At 55.7% G+C, this 20,242-nt stretch overlaps 1 protein-coding gene across 1 annotated transcript in view; it reads right to left on the bottom strand.

Annotated features, from left to right (window-relative positions):
- The window catches only part of LOC119107035 (protein unc-79 homolog), a 53,098-nt gene that overhangs the window by 25,666 nt on the left and 7,190 nt on the right, over positions 1–20,242 (bottom strand). Inside the window, exons 7-23 of the mRNA XM_037230388.1 lie at positions 12,235–12,255; positions 11,505–11,638; positions 11,020–11,115; positions 10,548–10,762; positions 9,900–9,993; positions 9,177–9,339; positions 8,270–8,411; positions 7,781–7,957; positions 7,179–7,302; positions 5,783–5,927; positions 5,147–5,295; positions 4,769–4,909; positions 3,852–3,989; positions 3,172–3,318; positions 2,721–2,832; positions 1,949–2,121; positions 1,205–1,353 (exon numbers count right to left, since the gene is read on the bottom strand). Coding sequence (XP_037086283.1) covers positions 1,205–1,353; positions 1,949–2,121; positions 2,721–2,832; positions 3,172–3,318; positions 3,852–3,989; positions 4,769–4,909; positions 5,147–5,295; positions 5,783–5,927; positions 7,179–7,302; positions 7,781–7,957; positions 8,270–8,411; positions 9,177–9,339; positions 9,900–9,993; positions 10,548–10,762; positions 11,020–11,115; positions 11,505–11,638; positions 12,235–12,255 — 2,320 coding nt within the window. The remainder of the gene's footprint in view (positions 1–1,204; positions 1,354–1,948; positions 2,122–2,720; positions 2,833–3,171; positions 3,319–3,851; positions 3,990–4,768; positions 4,910–5,146; positions 5,296–5,782; positions 5,928–7,178; positions 7,303–7,780; positions 7,958–8,269; positions 8,412–9,176; positions 9,340–9,899; positions 9,994–10,547; positions 10,763–11,019; positions 11,116–11,504; positions 11,639–12,234; positions 12,256–20,242) is intronic.

The raw sequence follows: 20,242 nt of genomic DNA, 5'->3' as shown, positions 1-20,242 counted from the left end.
CACCAACATGCAGGGAATTAAACAAAGAGCGATTGCCAGCTACTACCACGATACAGTGCATACCTAAGAATCAGAATACGCAAAAACATGCAAACGTGTACATGCAAACGAATTCAAGCAAATGGGCATCGCGCATCACGCTTCATTCAAACATGCAAGTGAGTAAATGCAAGTGAGCGAGTTGAAGTTAACAGGTATCACACATCGCCCATCAATTATGGCGCGCAAACGATTTCAAATGAACAGGCATCGCACGTCACGCGTCAGGCATCGCTTACACAAGTAAACAATTTTAAGCTAGCACGCATCACACATAATCACACATATCACATATCACGTTCGCATAATCGACCATGATGAGTCCTGTACCTTAAGATTTGGTCGCCGACTTTTTACAAGAATACTTTTTTACTTTTTCTTCACTTTTTTCACTTTTTCCTGTCCGCAAAATAAAGGACACGATATATACGCGTAACGTGCGATGCCTGTTCAATTGAAATCGCTTGCATGTATAACTGGTGCGCGATGTGTGATGTCTGTTTACTTCAACTCGCTTGCATGTTTGAATAAAGCGTGATGCGTGAAGCCCGTTTGCTTGAATTCGTTTGCATGTACATGTATGTTCGCGTATCCTCATTCTTAGACATGCACTGTATCGTGGTAATAGCTGGCAATCGCTCTTTGTTTAATTCCCGGAATGTTGATGTCCTGTAAAAACTGTGGCTTGCTGCTTTAAAAAAAAACAACATGAAAAATCGAGTAGGATTATCGGCAGGCAACTTTGAATTCACGTCCGTTATTGTTCCGATAAAGGTATGTTGCCGAGATATCAACTAATCTATTTCTCCATTCTCCTGGTTTTCTCCAAGGAATAAAGCTAATACTACGGTCTCATCTATGTAACTAATGTTCCTCGCGACTACACTGAGCAACTTACGTAAAAGCCGAACGGTATAAAGTTTCAATAGTCCAAAGACAAAAATCACTTTATCGGTTCGCCAGATTCGTCGCCTGCAATGACTTGACCTACACCAACACATGTCAGGCGGTCAAGTCCCTGCACTCAGCTGGTCAAGTCCCTGCAGTCAGGCAGGCAAGTCCCTACATTCAGGCAGGCAAGTCCCTGCTGCAGCCGGTTGCAGCAGGGATTTCGGCATTGAGAGTGCGACACGCCCCCGCGGCGGGCGAGCAGACGACTGATTACTGTTTGATGACGAGGTTCTCCTGGCACCAGATGTGGAAGCCGCGGTGGTCGCGCGCCGCCCGCTGCAGGCAGTCGGCGTGCAGCACCAGTAGGCGCAGGCAGGACAGCAGGTGCGACGTCACGTCCTGGTCGTCGCACTCCTTGACGCGCTGTTGCGGGCGCGGCAGCACGTCAGCTGCGCTGTCGCGCACACACCCTCTGGGGCTAGCGTGGGAGGACGCGCCAGCAGACGACCCGGGACCGGGCAGCGGGGGTGTACGGCTGGGGCCTGACCACCGCAGCCTGGTCAAGCACTGGCCGGACCGGACCGGTGCTGGTCTGGCCCCGTACGGCACAGAGAACGGGCGCACCAGACACGTTACGACAAATGCATCCACCGCGCAGACACAGGACACGAGCCCATGATGGAAATGTAAGGGAATCATGTGTAAGGTCCCGTCAAGACGAAGAGGAAAGTGACCGACAACAAACGAGACGAGTGAAGAGGAGAAAACAAACGAAAGAAAGATAAACGGTGATGAAACACCATGGGAAAAGGCAAACAGAAGAAGAGAGAGACACAGAGCGAAAGAGTGTGGGAGCGTGGGGAAGTGAGAGAATGAAACTGTAAAGGTGAAGGCGAAGATCAGCGAGTTGGAGAGTACGAAAGTGAATAGAAAGCCAGATGAGAGCAAAAATGAGGGAGTGGGAAAACAACAGAATGGGACAAAGGAACACAGGGGCGACGGCGGGAGTGACACTTACATTGAGCAGTCCGTAGAGCAGCTGGAGATCGGGCGGCAGCTCGTCGACGGTGAAGCGGAACCGTCCGTGCGAAGTGGTCCAGAAGTTGTCGCCCTCCTCGATGGTGGGCACCAGCACGGGCTGGTCGTTCTCGCCCACGAGCCGGGCCGCCACCACCTTCACCTTGGCCACCGCTGCCGGCACACGGACCGCGGCCGGTTTCAGCGCAAACCGACGCACTGGGCCAGCGGTGTACAGCGCCCTAGTGTGGGTGTAAACCGGGCCAGGTGGAGCCCCTGGCCGTGTGTTTGTGTGTGGGGGGGGGGGGGAGGGGGGCGGTCAGATGAGGTGCAGCAGAGGCGCGGCTGGAAGCGTACGACTTCTGAAGGTCCATGGCTCTATCGTCTAAACGGAAACGAATGGTGCCGTCGATGTTGCCCCGTTCCAAACACGCCGAGAATGGTACGACATGCATGTTCTCCCCCAAATGTGCTGACGTAACTCGGCAGACCGCCTCCTCCCCCCCCCCCCCTACTGATCAGACGGAGTGGGAAAGTGGATCATCCACATTGAAATATTCACATGTAAACCACAAGCATGTTGGCAGCAACTCATTTGGGCAATGGCGCCTTGGTCACTTCTGCACGGTCGGACGCACACCAGCTTTCATCTCCCTGGTCCATGACTCCACTGTTCCTCAGAACACGATGAGAACCGACCTACCGCTCAGCCTGCAGTGTGTGTGGGTGGGTGTGGGTGGGGGGGGGGGGGGGGGGCGGGGCGCTGCACTGACCGATGTCGTCCTCGGAGATGGTGACCGCCTTGGCTACAGCGCGCATCACCTTCTCAGCCGGCATGCTGGCCGCCACATCCATCTCCGTCACAGTCTCCGTAGCCATCATCACCTGGCGGCGTGGGTCCGGCTCTGTCAGTGTCGCAGCCCCGCACCGCGGCGGCGCGACGGCGTCCTCCGCGGTCGCCGCTGCTGCAGGCGCAGCCGATCTGATGAGCTTTCGTGGCTTCAATCTCTCCCGTCTTTATGCACGATTGTCACACAATTCCAGCTGTTGGTGGTATTAATTACACAAAAATGCGTAGTTTGCACATTCTCTGGATGTGACAATCTGCCCAATATGCGTTTATGCTAAGAAATCAAACGACTTTTCCACACGCAGACAGGCCAGCATCTGAGCCGGTTTCTTGAGCAGACAGCGACCGTACCCGATCCTGCAATCCCCGCGTACCTGCGACTGCTGTCCCATCTGCGGCGCCTCCACGGGCACCACGTGCTCCTCGGGCGCCGTGGCCGGCTTCTCCTGAACGTGCGGCGGCGGCTCCTCCTGCTGGGCCGGCGGCGGTGACTCCATGCCCGGCTCGGCCTCCTCCACCAGCTGAGCGGCGGGGCGGCGTCAGCGGTGCTGAGACAGCACTGGTGACGTCGCCGCGGACGGAGGTGGGACAGTGCGCGGGGATCCTCTGACGCGCCGGCCGGACCGGCACTGACGTCGCCGCGGACGGAGGTGGGACAGTGCGCGGGGCGGGACCCTCTGACGCGCCGGCCGGACCGGCACTGACGTCGCCGCGGACGGAGGTGGGACAGTGCGCGGGGCGGGACCCTCTGACGCGCCGGTCGGAACGGCACTGACGCCGCCGTGGACGGAGGTAGGACACTGCGCGGGGCGGGACCCTCTGACGCGCCGGTCGGACCGACACGGCTCCTGTCCAGCTGTGTTACAACATCACGACGCAACACGCACATCCCCGTGTTGGATAGTTACTACTGCGACAGTTACGATGAGCATCTGGACATGACCAGAAGCGGGCGCTAGCACCGCTCTGTACAGCGTCTGGCTGCGCTGCTGAACGAGCGGCGTCGGCGCGTCTGTCGCCGGGCACCTCTCCCCCGGCCCGGACCTCGCCTCACCTCGACCGGCTTGACCATCTCTTGGGGGCAGATATAAGAGAGCAGCTCGCCGGCCAGCTGGTACAGCTCCAGCAGCGCCTCGCACGCGTCGCACTGATCCACGCGCACCGGCTCGTCCTTGCCGTTCTCGCGGTACGTCTGTGGGCGGTGCGTCAGATGGACGATTCGGCAAGGCCCGGGCGGAGGACGGTGCGGCGGTCACGGAGGTGACTGTGGCGGCGGGCCTGACTCGGCAGGTCCCGGGCGGAGGACAGGGTGTGGCGGTCACGGAGGTGACTGTGGGGCCGGGGCTGGCCCGGCAGGTCCCGGGCGGAGGACAGGGTGCGGCGGTCACGGAGGTGACTGGGGGCGGGGCCGGCCCGGCAGGTACCGGGCGGAGGACAGGGTGCGGCGGTCACGGAGGTGACTGTGGGGCCGGGGTTGGCTCGGCAGGTCCCGGGCGGAGGACAGGGTGTGGCGGTCACGGAGGTGACTGTGGGGCCGGGGCTGGCCCGGCAGGTACCGGGCAGAGGATAGGGTGCGGCGGTCACGGAGGTGACTGTGGAGGCGAGGCTGGTTCGGCATGTTCCGGGCGGAGGACGGAGTGCAGTGGTCACGGTCAGCGGTCAAAGGTGACTGTGGGGGCGGGGCTGGGCAGCAGACGACATGGCACAGAAAGTCAGGCGGGTCAGCCATACAGTGTGTTCAAAACAGGAACACTTCGCCCACGAAGGCAACATAACAAACTTCACAATGAGCCTCCAGGCCGGAGTGCAAACGCAGTCTTGTTCCCATCCCAGTCCTACGCCTCCTCCGACGGGCGCCATCTCTGCGCCAGTGGCCACGCCGCGCCGTGCAGTCCTCGGCCCGGTTCGGCCAGGGCCGGTCTGCAGCTGACGACGCCCAGCGACCGGCGTCTGTCGGCGGCAGGCACTCACCTCGAACACCGGCATGTCGTCCGGGTCACAGGTGTGGCGGCCCTCGGTGGGCGAGGACAGCATGGCCTTCAGCAGCACCACCGCCTGCTGCGACAGGCTGTTCTGCACGCCCTGGCTCCGCTGGATGTCCTGGATCTCCATCTGAAGGGTAAAATGGACCGCCTGGTTGGAAAGTAAGAAACAGCAAACGACTTCGGGCCAGCAACAATATACTGACATTTGAGCTAGTAATATATATATATATATATGTATAAATGCATATATACTAAAAACAAGTCATCAAAATTCACTTAAACATATTTATGCAACGTTGGCACAAACTAGTGGGCGAAGTCCCTGATGTCACGCGAGTCGGCCCAACAGCCTCGATGACATCACCTGTTTGAGCAGCACGTCCAGCATAAGCACGAAGCAGGGCACCACCAAGTCGGCCGTGTCCACGGTATCCAGCGGCGCCTCCTCCTCGGGCATGCCGTCCTCCCCCGACAGGGGCGACGCGGCCCGGGACTCGCTCTGCACCACCGGACCTGCCAGACCAAGGCCGTGTCAGCGCCAACACGGGCGACCCCCTCCAGACATGGGCGAGGGGCGAAGGGCGAGGAGTGAGGGGTATGGGGTGAGGGATGAGGAGCGTGGGGCGAGGAGTGAGGGAAATGGGACGAGAGGCGAGGGGGTGGGACGAGGAGTGAGGGGAATGGGATGAGAAGTGAGGGGCGAGAAGCGAGAAGTGAGGGGAATGGACGACGGGTGAGGGGCGAGGGGAGAGGGAAGCAGGACTCGCTCTGCACAACTGAACCTGTCAAGTCAAGTCTGGGTCAAGGGACAATTAATGTATGAGCCATGCGGGATGAAACAGGTTTACGACGGCTTTATGGCAGGTAGACTGTCAACTTAACCTTATGACAGTCCAAATATAGCACAATTTCTGGAGTTATTTTCCGCACAGCTGCAGGCTGCACGTGCCACAGCCGTCAAGCAGCACAGCGATCTGGAGGTCCTCAACGGCCAGCGTACCGAGGTCGGTGTTGACCTGGGAGCGGATGGAGCTGACTTTGCGGCAGCTGGGTCCGTCACGCGACACATGCAGACAGCGCACGCCGCTGCGCAGCATCTTGTGCAGGATCGGTAGCGGGATGGCGATGTTCACCATCGACAGGATCTGTCGGAGCGGGGCGGGTCCGGTCAGCTCACCCCGACAGGATCTGTCGGAGCGGGGCGGGTCCGGTCAGTTCACCCCCGACAGGATCTGTCGGAGCGGGGCGGATCCGGTCAGCTCACCCCGACAGGATCTGTCGGAGCGGGGCGGGTCCGGTCAGTTCACCTCCGACAGGATTTGTCGGAGCGGGGCGGGTCCGGTCAGTTCACCCCTGACAGGATCTGTCGGAGCGGGGCGGGTCCGGTCAGTTCACCATCGACAGGATCTGTCGGAGCGGGGCGGGTCCGGTCAGTTCACCATCGACAGGATCTGTCGGAGCGGGGCGGATCCGGTCAGTTCACCCCCGACAGGATCTGTCGGAGCGGGGCGGTCCGGTCAGTTCACCATCGACAGGATCTGTCGGAGCGGGGCGGGCCCGGTCAGTTCACCCCCGACAGGATCTGTCGGAGCGGGGCGGGTCCGGTCAGTTCACCATCGACAGGATCTGTCGGAGCGGGGCGGGCCCGGTCAGTTCACCATCGACAGGATCTGTCGGAGCGGGGCGGGCCCGGTCAGTTCACCATCGACAGGATCTGTCGGAGCGGGGCGGGTCCGGTCAGTTCACCATCGGCAGGATCTGTCGGAGCGGGGCAGGTCCGGTCAGTTCACCATCGACAGGATTTGTCGGAGCGGGGCGGGTCCGGTCAGTTCACCTCTGACAGGATCTGTCAGAGCGGGGCGGGTCCGGTCAGTTCACCTCTGACAGGATCTGTCAGAGCGGGGCGGGTCCGGTTAGCGGGCGGCCGGCTCGACCAGCACACGCCGCAAGCGTCAAGCAACCCGAGTCATACGACCTTACTGGATAAAAGGAGAGCTGGTGCTGTGTGAATGTTAGATGGCTTCGGTGACGACGCAAATGGTCGCTAATGTGATGTGCAGAGGACCCACGGATCGTATAGAAGAGGGTGCTGCGCATATATGATAAGACTGCCACCAATACAATGCGGCTTTTGATGTAGCTTTATCTGTTTTATTTTCATTTTGAAACCGACCATTTTGTATCGGGCTTCAAGTCGATGTGAATGCATCAACGGTCTGTGTAGATATGTTTCCTGGCACCTGCTCCTGCACGCGCTCGAGTGGACCTGCACTCCAGCGCCGTGCGGCTCCGGCGGTCCGGTGCCGTACCTGCATCTAGGCGAGCGCCTGCTCCTGCACGCGCTCGAGTGGACCTGCACTCCAGCGCCGTGCGGCTCCGGTGGCGTGGTGCCGTACCTGCAGCCAGGCGAGCGCCTGCTCCTGCACGCGTGGCGCGCTCGAGTGGAACCGTACCGACACAAACTGGTACATTTGGTCGGCGTCGAAGCCGAGCGGAGACATATCCGGGTCCAGCAGCTTGCTGCAAACATAACATGCATGTAGTAGGGTCACAAGCGACGCCACTGGCGAGTGTGTGTTACATACCGCTGTTAACTGTATCATGTTTTCGAAAATCGTTTGTTGCACGCTGCAAGTGACGCAGTAAAACAACCTCCAGGAATTGTAAGGGAACACCTCACAGCTTTTAACCAAACCACGTATGACTTTTAACAGGGTGCTAAAGCACCGCAATGGGGCTAAAACACTGGGACAAAAGCAGGGGGACAAAAGCACTGAGACAAAAGCATGGGGACAAACACACAAGACAAGGGACTTCGAGTATCAAACAGGGTCATCCCTGTTAGGGACCATGGATTGGGTCCAGGGACACTTAAATTGCGCGCACAAACCAGTAGCACGGAACACTAAGAGCTATCGTTCGCCGGCACCGTAACAACAGGGCGATGTCCTCCGTGAGCCGTCGAAGCGCGCCGGCGCGAGGCCGGGCAGTCGCTGACCTGAGGATGATCTTGAGCTCGGGCAGCTCGTCCTCGGGCACGTCCTGCAGGATGGCCTCCAGCCAGTTGGGCATGATGTGGTTCCACAAGTCGGCACTGATGATGTCGTACGGCACCAGGCAGAACAGCCTGTGGAAGCCCTCCTGGATGTGCTGCGTCTTCGACACCAGGCCGTCCCTGCGGGCCGGCGGTCATCGGTGTCGGTCAGGCCGCACGCCACCGAAACGGGCGAGGCAGCACCGAGGCTTAACGCCCTAGACGGGCATGCTGCGAGAACATGTTGGCTTAACAACGACCGTTGTAAGCTCGATCGAGATGCATCTAGAAGCCATACAACAAACACGTCAAAAGCACAGCTGAATCTAGGTACCAGCTCCAACTACCCGGGGGCTCTTCCAGCCAGCACTAGCGGCTGTGTTCTGAATCCCAAACGCCCAGTGTTTCTGCTTGCAACCAGCACGACCGTGGCGGCGTCACCCTCGGACTGACCAGTGTCCGCCGACCCTGGCGTACTCGGGCGGCCGCGGCAGCAGGCAGGAGGCGAACGTCTTGAAGTGGCCGGCCAGGATGTTCTGCAGCCAGCTGTGGATGTACTCGGACTTAAGCAGCTCCAGCGCGCCGCCCGTCTGGTCTGCAATACGACCCGCGCCGTCGTCAGCGCGGCTGACGCGGAGACCAGCCGCCGTCGTCAGCGCAGCTCACGCGGAGACTCGTCGCGGTCGTCAGCGCGCCGGACACGGAGACCGGCGCCGTCGTCAGCACGCCGGACACGGAGACCGGCCGCCGTCGTCAGCACGCCGGACGCGGAGACCGGCCGCCGTCGTTAGCGCGGCTCACGCGGAGACCGGCCGCCGTCGTCAGCATACCCAACGCCGAGACCGGCCGCCACCGTCAGCACGCCAGACACGGAGACCGGCCGCCACCGTCAGCCGGACGCGCCAGCCAGCTCTTGTTGGGGTTTGTGCATGCCCGAGAGGTATGAAGCCACCGATATCCGTTCCATGTGCGGACGATGCGTGATCATGCAACCAACGTGACAACAGCATATCGAGACTGACGAACTCCTGGTAATCGGACTGCAGCAGCAAACGGTCTGCCCCTCCCTTGCAAACACCTTGTGACGGGTGATACTGGGCAGCTTAACAGCAATAGATTTGCACTTGCATTTGCATTCGCATTTGTCTCCGAGGTAAGCGGCCGGCTGACGTACCGTCTCCGAGGTAAGCGGTCGGCTGACGTACCGTCTCCGAGGTAAGCGGTCGGCTGACGTACCGTCTCCGAGGTAAGCGGTCGGCTGACGTACCGTCTCCGAGGTAAGCGGCCGGCTGACGTACCGTCTCCGAGGTAAGCGGTCGGCTGACGTACCGTCTCCGAGGTAAGCGGTCGGCTGACGTACCGTCTCCGAGGTAAGCGGTCGCCTCGAACCAGTTGAAGAGGGCTGCCAGCAGGCGGGCCAGCGTGGCGTCTGGCGTCGTGCGGTCCGGTGTACAGAGGTTCACCAGCAGCCAGACGCCGTAGCGGCTGAGCGAGCGGCGTTCCTCCAGCGACGGACCCTCCGGCTGCCGGAGCCACACGCCAGCACGCGTCACCGAGGCGTAGCACCACCACCGCGGAGAGGCTGGCGCACCGCCCTGGATACCCCGCGGCGCAGTCGGGACCCTGGTACCGCGGCCGGTCCCACCACCATACGGCAGGTCCCAGTATCTGGACCCGGTGGCTCATCCTTCTCAGAGCTCCTAATCTGTACAACGTCCAATCAGGCATGTGACCTCACTGCACCTGTCACGCCTTGTGCCTACGCAGCTGCACTCTCCCCGCGACATGGCCTGTACGCTCACCTGCGGATTACTACCTACATGAGGCCTGCCAAGTGGAGTGGATGAGTGCGCCACTGGGCCAAATGGAGCGGGAGGGCGTGCCAGTGGGGCAAGTGGAGCGGGAGGGCGTGCTAGTGGGGCAAATAAGAGTGGATGAGTGTGCCAATGGGCCAAGCGGAGTGGATGAGTGTGCCAGTGGGCCAAGTGGAATGGATGAGCGTACCAGTGGGCCAAGTGGAGTGGATGATTGTGCCAGTGGGTCAAGTGGAGTGGATGAGTGTGCCAGTCGGGCCGTCCATTACCTGGTTGGCGTCATCCAGGAGGCCGGCGCGGGTGTGGCGGTCCTGCTCGCGACTCCGCCGACTGTCGGCCAGCGGCTGCGCCTCCTTCAGCAGACTGCCGGCCACCGCACCGGGGGAGTCACAGGGATGTTAACAGGGAGTCAATGGGGTGTTAACGGGGAGTCAACTGGGTGTTGACGGGGAGTCAATGAGGTGTAAATGGGAGTCACATGGGTGTTCACGGGGCCGACGGGGAATAAACGGGGGGTCACTAGGATGTTAACGGGGAGTCAATGGCATGCAAACGGGGAGTCACTGGAGTGTTAACGGGAGTCGACGAGGAATAAAGGGGGTGTTACGGGAAGCCACCTGGTGTCGACGGGGAGTCACTATGGAGTCACAGTGGAACCGTCGGGTTTACCGCGGAGTCATCGGGTTGCCACTGCGGAGTCATTGAAGAACTGTCCTGTATGACGGGGCGTCATCGAGCGTCATGGCAACGCCACTCAGCTGGCGTGGCGTGGTTGACACCACGGCACTGGAAATGTTTCGAGGCACCACACAACACCTGCTACGATGGGCACACACGTCCTGCCAGCGACTGCACCCACAGGCCTCAGACGGAGCGGCACAGCCCCGTGGCCGCCCACGCGCCGCCGATCGACTCACCTGACCACGGCTTCCACCATGTAGCGGGAGACGTCGGGCGCCATTTTCCACGGCGAGCCGATGCGGTACTGGACCAGGTGGTCGCCGCCACGCCGGTTGTTGTGTCGAATGCTGTCGCACTGGGCACAGTACCTGATCGGCCGGTTACCGTTGTAGGAGGCGCACTCGATGCTGAAGCATGTGCAGATGGCCAGCTTCTCGTTCGAACGGCAGTTCTGGAATGAAAACAAAAAATGAAACTGACGTCAGGCGGGTTGTTGAGAACAGAGGAAATATTCCTAAAATAAGATTATGTCATTACTGGCATATTTGCGAAATGGGCGATCGGGCAAACAAAATCGCGAATACGCGAAAAACGCATCATTCTTGTGTGCTACATACCGGTGGCGAGTCACTCGCTGGTCCCTTCACCCACTTTGAAGACTCTAGTTTATCCGAAAAGCTCATTCCGCCAGCTAAGCACCACACGCACCTTGTTCTCACAAGTGGTGGACACGTGCTGCATAGGAAGCAGGATCTCGAACATGCTGATCTGCGAGTTGGCGGCCCGGATATCCTGCGAACAGTGCTGCAAAGAAACGACAGTGTTTGTGAGCACGACACTAGAGATTGGCACCAATTATGAAGCAGGAACTTCCGTTCCGTGCCCGCCAAAGGTATTATAAGTGAATTTACTAGGCATAATTAGTAAGCTTTCGTAAAATTGTAATGGTTATTTGACGACACAGTAACTATCAGTAAAATCGCTATCTTCCCAGCCAGATCCCAACCCACCACATGCAACACCAAAAAGGCATCCGGTAGCGTGTGTAGGGCGACTTCAAACCTCCGGACAAAAGTGTGGTACAACACGAGGCCTGAGCTCTGCCTGTGCCGCCCAGCTGGCCGACAGGCGCCTGGTCCCTAGAGTCGCTGACGCGTGCCCCCGCGCCGCCAGCGGAGCCGGACCATCCCCACCTGGCAGAGATAGAGCGGCGGCGGGTACTCGGAGCCCTGCAGTACGGCCACGTTGTGGTCCAGACACAGCTGGATGGCCTCGTTGTTCTCGTTGGAGGGGCAGTTGTCGCGCTCGCACTGGTGCGGCTCCCAGCCTGACGGGCAGTGTATCGGCTTATATCGGCTCAGCCGCCTCAGCTCGGGGCAAGGGACTGCTCTGGCCCGCGACATAAGGCCTCGCAGTCTGTCACGTCAGCAGACCCAATGCTGAGCTACGCCGCTCTGAAAGGGCCCCGGAGTGGAAAAGATGTCGGAAGAGGCCCGCATGGGGAAAAGGCGGATCGGTTGTGGGGGGGGGGGAGGGGGGAGGGGGGGGGGGGAGGCTTGGCAATCAGCACGCGGACATAACAGGACTGCATCCGGCACCAACGGACAAAAATGACCACTCAGAACGCAGATGTCCTCAACCCCTGGAGGATGGAGACGTGGGGAGAGGATTTGCGCTTCATGAAACCATAAGGATGAAGATGACATGTCGGCAAGATGGTGAATACGCAAGATCATTAACATACAGATGGCAGGTACCTCATCTTTTAGATAAAGCTGAGCAAGTTAACAGTGGCTGTTATGATCTAAATACGTTCGTGTATGTTGGCAAGCTGCCCAAAAACTCAGGTAACGCTGGAAGCAATGTCTGTTTTGAACAACGCGTAAAGAAGGATAAAAAACGGCGATGGTAAGTTATACTTACCGATGTCCTCGATATCCAGGCCTGGTAAGAACGTGACATGGCGCTATTATTGCATGAGCAACAAAGAACTACACTGCAGTAACACAAAAAGCGTAGTACGATAACGAAGACGCGGTGCTGAGCTCTACCCGCAATACAGTGATACAAAAAGTGTAGTACAGTCACGAAAAACCCGTGCTCTCCTCTCTAAGGGGAGCCATCAAAACGCCCTAGATTGCAGCGTCCCGTGTTCACATTGTTCAAGATCGCGACATCCAGCGTTCATAACGTCGAGCATGCGTCCAATTCCGTACCTATTGGGGAAAGACAGTAGTATAGCCTTATTCCTCGGAAAAAAACAGGAGAATGGAGATGAAGTTAGGTTGATATTTCGCCTAAATGCCTTTCTCGAAACAATAATAGAAATGAATTCAAAATTGCCTGCCGATGATCCTGCTCGATGTTTCAGGGTTCTTGTTTGAAACAGCAAGTCACAGTTTTTACAAGACACCGGCATTCAGGGGATTACACAAAGAGCGATTGCCAGCCATTACCAAGGTACAGCGTATATCTGCGATCTAGAACGCCCGGACATACGTGTACATGCAAATGAATTCAAGCAAATAAGCATCACGCATCACGCTTCATTCAAACATGCAAGCGGGTTGAAGTAAACAGGCATCACACATCGCGCACCAATTATACAGCAAACGACTTTAATTAAGCAGGTATCACACATCACGCGTCAGGCATCACTTACACATGTAATCGATTTTAAGCTAGAGCACCTCACACATAGAGGCACACATCACGTTAGCATAATTGGCCATGATCTATCCCCATTCTCCTGGTTTTTCCGTGGAATAAGGCTAATACTACTGTCTTATCCATGTGACTAATGTTTCTCGGTTATGCACTGAACAACTTACCTATTGGGGGCATTTAAAGGGTCTAGGCGCGCAACGTCCAGAGCCGCATAATCCAGAGTCGTAAAGTCCAATGTTTAGAATGTCCAGTGTCCCCGGCACTTATGCAAGCTTAGATTAGATTATATTTTTTACTCCTGCCGCTATTTCCCGCTTTTGTAACCAGATGGCACAGCCAACCTGGCATTTTATCGATGATCACGTGATGCTTACCGCGGAGCATAGTCACTATAAATTACGTTGACGCCTGGCGGCCGTGTCCGGCCTGGGCGCGGCTGCGTCCCGGGGCTCACCGGGGCGCATATTTTGGGGCACTTATTTGCTGACGACCCTTCACTTGTCAGAGCTCTTTCTGTTGACCTGCCCGGGCACTCTTGATCGCACAGAGGCATTACTTCATGCACACTGATCTTGGGTCATTTCCCCTGCTCAGAGGATCCTGTGCCTGGCCGGACCCTATATGTTAGCCTGCCGGGGCACTCCCGATCATTTCGGGGTCCCACCATATGACTGTTAGGTTCTTCTCGCTCGTCACGAGGACCCTTCACTGTTGACGGGAGCCTCTTTGTTGGGCTGCCGCAGTAGTTTCGACCGCTCAGGTGCCGTCCTTATTGGTCTAGGGTTTTCCCAAATTTTAGAAGGGCATGCGCCGTTGAATTGGACCTAAACCTTAACAGTTTTGAGTGGGGCTTTGCGTCTTATCGACTGATGACTGAATTTACGGCTATGCCGACTACACCAATGAATTTGTTCTTGTAACTGTCGAGCATAATTCTACATACCGCCGATATCATGCATATCGTTTCCGTTGTTTATCGAATTTGTGGCAGCTATTGTACTTGTACGTTACATCTTTAATACATTTTGAAGGATAGGATATTTTGTACTTCCTTGCAACAGACAAAGCAAACCCTCTGCATTAGTCCTCAGCCATCAGCTGATCTCATGAACTACCCGGCTAGCCACAAGTAAGCTAGAAATCAGGTTTGAGTTTTATTTTGATGGTATAAGCGTCCAATCTAAGTGTATGCTGCAATATTTTCTCCGAAATACTTAACCTCAAAATGACAGGATCCACCATGATCTGGAGAAAATGAGCCAGCTCCATGTATTTGCATACGGAACACGCCTGGTTTTCTAGGGTTGCGCACAGTAAAGTATGTTCCAGTCTACAAACTGCATGCATAAGAATATCAAACTCGATGGTCGGAATACGACGATTTCTGGTGGATGGAACAATGAACCCTTGGGAGTTCACAAAGTAGGAGGCTTTCTCCAGTTGTGTAGCATTTTCGCGGTGTACATGTGTGGATATTTATGCATATATGTATATATATATATATATATATAACATACATACACACACACACACACACATATATATATATATATATATATATATATATATATATATATATATATATATATATATATATATATATATATATATATATATATATATGTGGTTTTGTAACAAACGGCAGACCAAGCTCGCAGAGCTTGCACGGTATATGAATGGTGGCTGGCTCTTCTACATATCTGGTTCTTCATTTCACTTATGCAACTTAAACACTTAAAATCAGAGCATAAACACGAACATGCCAACAACAATAGGTTTTTCACTGGATAGCACCCACTCCCGTTTTGATTTGGCAACAACGCACGATTCTTTAGCCGTGCAGAGGACATCATTAGCACCGCACATTGTGAATGACACAATAACATGGTAAATGACAACACTGCATGCCAATCACCCAATACCAGCGTCATTCATCAGTGTCTTGTTCCTCGTCTAAATGTTTTATTTGTGATGCTGCTCTAAAGAGATAATTCAATAGTTTGATCCACATGTTTCCTTAAAAGTCGTTTGTGGTCATGAATCAGTAATGCACCCAGAATGCTGAGTTTGTTGTTTTGTGTGTAGATGATAGAATTGCAGTGTTTTGTGTAAGCGCTCGGCGCGAGAGGAGAGTATTGTGGTCGGGCTGTACGTGATTCCTTGGTGCCCCCTCCGTGAGGTGCTCTGTGAGACGTCGGGACAAAAATGTTGTAGTCACACCACTGTAGGGTACGGAACCTCGCAGAACACCTAGCAGCGGTGAACAGGAGAGTGGAAATGACCACGCATTGGAAACCGGTTCTTTCCAACGCTTTATGAAATCAATTGGTACGCGTGTAAAAGGTATCTCGGGCGGGATATTTCACCAGTGCAATTTTTAGATTAGTAGTACGGACGGGTTACGGGAAGGCGCAATGGGAAGGCGCAATGGCGTGACCTCTCTCGCTCGTAACGCTGCAACTGCTTCCGTTCAGAGAATCGACTGGTCAGCCAACTGAATTACATTGGTAAAACGTTCTGGTCAGCAGCTGAAGGGCATTCCACCTCATCCTGGAGTCCACAGCGGCTTTCATTCTGGTGATAACCCCCAGGACCGTACGAAGACCCTCAGAAGGATGCACCACAACCGGTCCCCCCCCCCCCCTGGATGCGGCTGACCCTCTGCCTGAGACATACAGCAACGGATCGGCGCAGGGACCCTTGCTGATGCAAGCACTGCTAGCTGGCACAGGAAGTCCAATAATTGGTAGCGAGACACTTATCCGCCTTATCGGCGCCAGGTTGAAACGGTGCGGAGGATCCTTCGTCTGGTACTGGTGTCCCTGACTGGTACAAGCCTCTCCGCTATCACATCGTACATGTGAGCCCTTTTTATCATATCTCACGAATCCTTTCATTGCCAGGAGGGGCCAAACCAGCACAATAGGCCCTTTACCATACGGGGTCCCATAATCGTCCCTATTAAGCAAATGTGCTCCTGGTCGACCTGGGGCTCGCTGCCGACACATGGTCTCCTGCCAGCGACTGTGGTCACTGACCAGCAGCGTGGGTCCTTCATTGTTCCAGGTGTCCCGACGAATGTAGGCTGCCTTCTGATTGACATTTGGAGATATTGGCCTTTCCCCTGCTCGGGACATGACAGCTAGGCCCCAGAATGGCACGGAAAGACCTGTTCGATATTGCTGTTCTGTCAGCTGCCTCAAATAGAGACAAAGTCGCATGGGGCCTCCGATCAGTGCTACTCTGACATTTTAGGATCCGGCCTTTGGGGTGTGATCCATCCATACGACCTCTGACCTGCCCTTCGGCCGCTTTAATCGGGCTCTTAATCTGCGGCCCCAAGGGGCCAAAAAAGGAATCTCAGTACACATGGGACCCTCGGAGTTTAAGAGGTAGGTTGGAGGGAGTTGTACTTAATTCGGTTCCCGGTGAAAATTAAGCTTTAGAGGCCATTTTAAGTGCCCCTGAAATTTTGTATCGCTTTATGAATGTTTGGGCCGTTTGTGGTGTTCCGATTGAAAATGGGTGCTGATAAAAATACATTTTATAATGTCACGGAACGGTTTCACGGTTTCTTGATGCCTTTTCACCGAAGGTGCCGAACCCGGATTTCAACAGTGTAAGGCAGGGCAATTGTGGTGCCCCTGTATTTCGGTGCCTCTTGAAGAGAAGTTCTGGACCACCTTCACTTGTTCTTTCAATCGCCCACTTGCATTTGGCATCTCAAGGAAATAAATGCAGCGCTGGTCCGAAAGAAAGGCATTCCCTGGCCGAACGGGCCAATGCAGGATTTCATTAATGGAGAGGCCTGGGTATTGTGATGACTCCTGGAATTATGTGCCTCCGGAAAATAAATGCTACGATGCCCCAAAAGGAAGGTTGCTGGTTAGAAGACTAGGGTGACAATAGTGTAGTGGTTAACGCGCCTGCGTTAACTACTGCACGTCGAGGAAACCCTAGTTACAGGATTCCATTCTCCGTGGTGCCCGCCCTTCCCACCAGGGTGAGAGGCAGGCGACGCCATATTGCCTCAGCAGCTAAGTGCGTCGTAAAGCCACAATGACAACAAAGGTTCATAGTGCCTGTTTCCCTGCACAGGGTGCCCCTTCCCTGAATTCAGATTCCCATCCATCCGATTCCGTCCTGTCTGATTCGGAATTTTCCAGAGTGAAAGGCATCCCGATTGTGAAGCCACTGGGTTTTGGTACATTTCTAAATTTATGGTTTTGGGCTTTATAAATGGCCTGCTTCGACTTAGTACCCTTCGAAAATAAAGATGATGCCGCCTCCCCAGGGAGGTGTCTGCGCCTGCTTGCTTACGGGTCCGATCCAGCATTTTATCAGTGTGGAAGGCTCAACATAGTTTATGCCCCTGGAGTTCATGGCTCTCTCAGGGTAAAGGGTCAGGGCTCTTTCTGGTGCCTGATCGACGTAGAAGCCCTAATCGACTCTGGAGGTCCGCGACCGGCGTAAAAGGCTCTCTGAAAGGCATTGAGGGCCCGGGCCGCATGGCCGGGATCCCTAATACGATCTCCACCGAGCCCTTCGAGCCCTTTGGAGCAACAAATCGGGACTTTGATCGCTTTCCCCAGAGCACTACGGCGGGATGGAAGGGGGGGGGGGGCACGTGCCCCTGTACATCTCCTGTGTGGGCCACTGGAGGTCCCTGAGGAGTGAATGCGACCCCTGAACGACCAGAATATACGAGTAGTTTCCCGGGTCCCTTAGTGTCCAAAGACTGAAGGGTAACAGAGGTCCAAGCACTTGTAAGAGCCCTTAAATACTTCCATATCCCTGGCGGTCAGGAAGTCCTGACTGAGCGGCCAGAGGGGACCCCGAGTTTACCAGATGGGGCCTCCGGGCTGCTAGACGATGCCACGGTATTTTCTGAACTTTCGTTTGGCAATACTTTTTGCTCTTGTCATTCAGAAGGCCCTTTTTCGAACTTCACGGGTCCGAAAAAGCTCCTCCGAGGGGTTCCCGGACCCCTCACCTCTCCTCCTTCAACAGCCAGAGCCTAATAGAGTCTTCAGCCAAGACTGGAGACCCCGTGCATTTCCCGATTGAGGCTGAACGACCTTGCCGTATCCTTTCTGATTGCCTATCGATTACTATTGATACACATGATACATTGGTCCCCTCTCTCACGCCGAACACCCTCTGACCGGGATGATTGACCCTGGATCGACGCAGGGACACTCGCCGACTCAAAAAGGTCCCAAGCGCAGCCGGTTTGATAAATGGCACAGGGATCCCAGTTCAACCCATCTGGGTCCTACAGAAAACGGGTACAGCGACCCTGTCCGGTGCTGGACCGTGACTGACACCAGACCCTTCCATTACGCCGCCCGTCAAGAAGGAGGAGGGGGAGGGGGGGGGGGCTCCGGTCCAGCACGAGCGAGATGCAGGGATGTCCGACATGTCCGGATGTCCGGTCCGCCGGGATGTGTACCGCGGCGAACCGAGTGAAACCGAGTCAGAGGCCCCGGGCTCTAACGCAAAGATGGCGGCGTGCCCGGCTGAGCTGGCAGTGTTTCGACCGCGGACGAGCTGCCGCACGGACAGGCCTCGCGCGCATGTGGCGGGGCTCCGTTCTCGGCCGAGCGGCGGCGCGCGCGTGGCTGCGTTCTTTATTTGGCGGCCGGGCTGCCTCGTCCGCCGGCCCGCCGCGGGCGTGGCTGCCGGCCAGACCGCCGAGCTGGGCAGCCTCCGGGCTGGCTTGTGTATCCGAGCTCCGCGTCCAACCGATGCACATTTTTATCCCCACACATATACAGTGATTGAGCGGAAGCGTTGTTTGCGAGTTTGGCGGGCGACGATTTGTTTGTCGGGACGGGCTCTAATACCGATTGGGGCTTTACGTCTCACCGGCTGCCAGGGTTGTTTCGAGGCAGAACGTGTCTATTACGTATTTTATCAGGCATTAGGTACGTGGGATGCGGTAGTGCTGTGGCCCGGACCCTATCCCAGGATAGAAAAGTCCAGAGATGAGCACCCTAACCACTAACCACCATGCCACCATCGCTCCTCTGCGGCGTGAACTGCACCCGTCTCTATAAACTCCAGACTGGTGTTGCTGGACTCCCAAATTCTATACGAGGGAGGTTCGGAGGCGTAAGAAGAGTACAGCGTGTCAAGATTGATAAACTGGATGGTGAATACAAGCCCACGATTCTCCCAATTCATCCAGCCTATGTGTCGCAAACCAACTCAGTGACATACACACGGCTCCGCTGTTCAGATGGTGAATCAACAGCGCATTTAAGCGCAGCACTTGCGTGGTGTTTTGCATGACGTTTGGCAGGCAGTTAAATACATCCGCAGTCAAGTGTGCTCTTTTATTTCCTATTTGCTTGCAATCAGGAGCGCGGTTCCCTGTTCAGTTGCAGAGGTTTCACCCCACGCCGGAACTTTGGCTACAGCCTGCATATTTGTGAAAAAGTCAGCCAAATTCGGGGAGAAACCAAGTTGACGGCACATTATCAGGGCATTCTATTAGGGTACTCTTCGTTTTTTTCATAGCTCAGCCAACCAACTTATTTTGGGAAACCACGCCCCCGATTTCAACGAAACAAACTGAAGAAACGCATTGTTTGTAGACTAGGTCATTGAACATGTCGAACCAGGGAGGTGGTATCCGGGTTCAGCTGATGAGACAGCCCCCCCCCCTTCCCCCGCCCTCCTTTGAGAATAAAGGCATGTAAAATTTGTAATAAGTCCTGGTTGCAGAAGCGTGAGAAATAACTTGCAACTGGGGGGAGGGGAGGGAGGGGAAACAGCCAAATAAAAGCACTAAAAATATAGGTTAACGTGCCAGGAGTTGGAGATCTACATGCGCGCCTACCTGGAGCAGTCATCAAATCAGTCAGCGTTACACATCAGTCACGAATTCCTTGACAAAATTAGAAACATCATCAACAAATGCAGTGAATAACGGAGCAAAATACCACAGAGTATTTTATCCACAGCCCACAATACCAAACAGCAGGCGCCCTGACAAGTGCTTCCCACGGTTACCGTGCAGCTACTGCCGAGTAACCAGCTGTTTCCGATGTCACGAGCCAGGGATCCAAGTTTTGAATTAGTTCATGCGCTTGCTGCCAAGCGTGTGCTGACACGGCAAGGCTTACATGCTCAAACAAAACGTTGTCCATATCCATGCACGTTGGTTTAACTGGGCAGCACTGTGCCGCATGACGTCACTCGTCGGCTGAGGCGGACGAAATCGGCTACGGTAGCCTCTATCGGGCAATATCCGAACCAT

Source organism: Pollicipes pollicipes, unplaced genomic scaffold (genome assembly GCF_011947565.3).
Source record: "Pollicipes pollicipes isolate AB1234 unplaced genomic scaffold, Ppol_2.1 Scaffold_6672;HRSCAF=7903_pilon_pilon_pilon, whole genome shotgun sequence".
NCBI lineage: Eukaryota > Metazoa > Arthropoda > Thecostraca > Pollicipedomorpha > Pollicipedidae > Pollicipes > Pollicipes pollicipes.
Note: the sequence above shows the minus strand (reverse complement) of the source record. Positions and strands in the feature narration are given on the sequence as shown.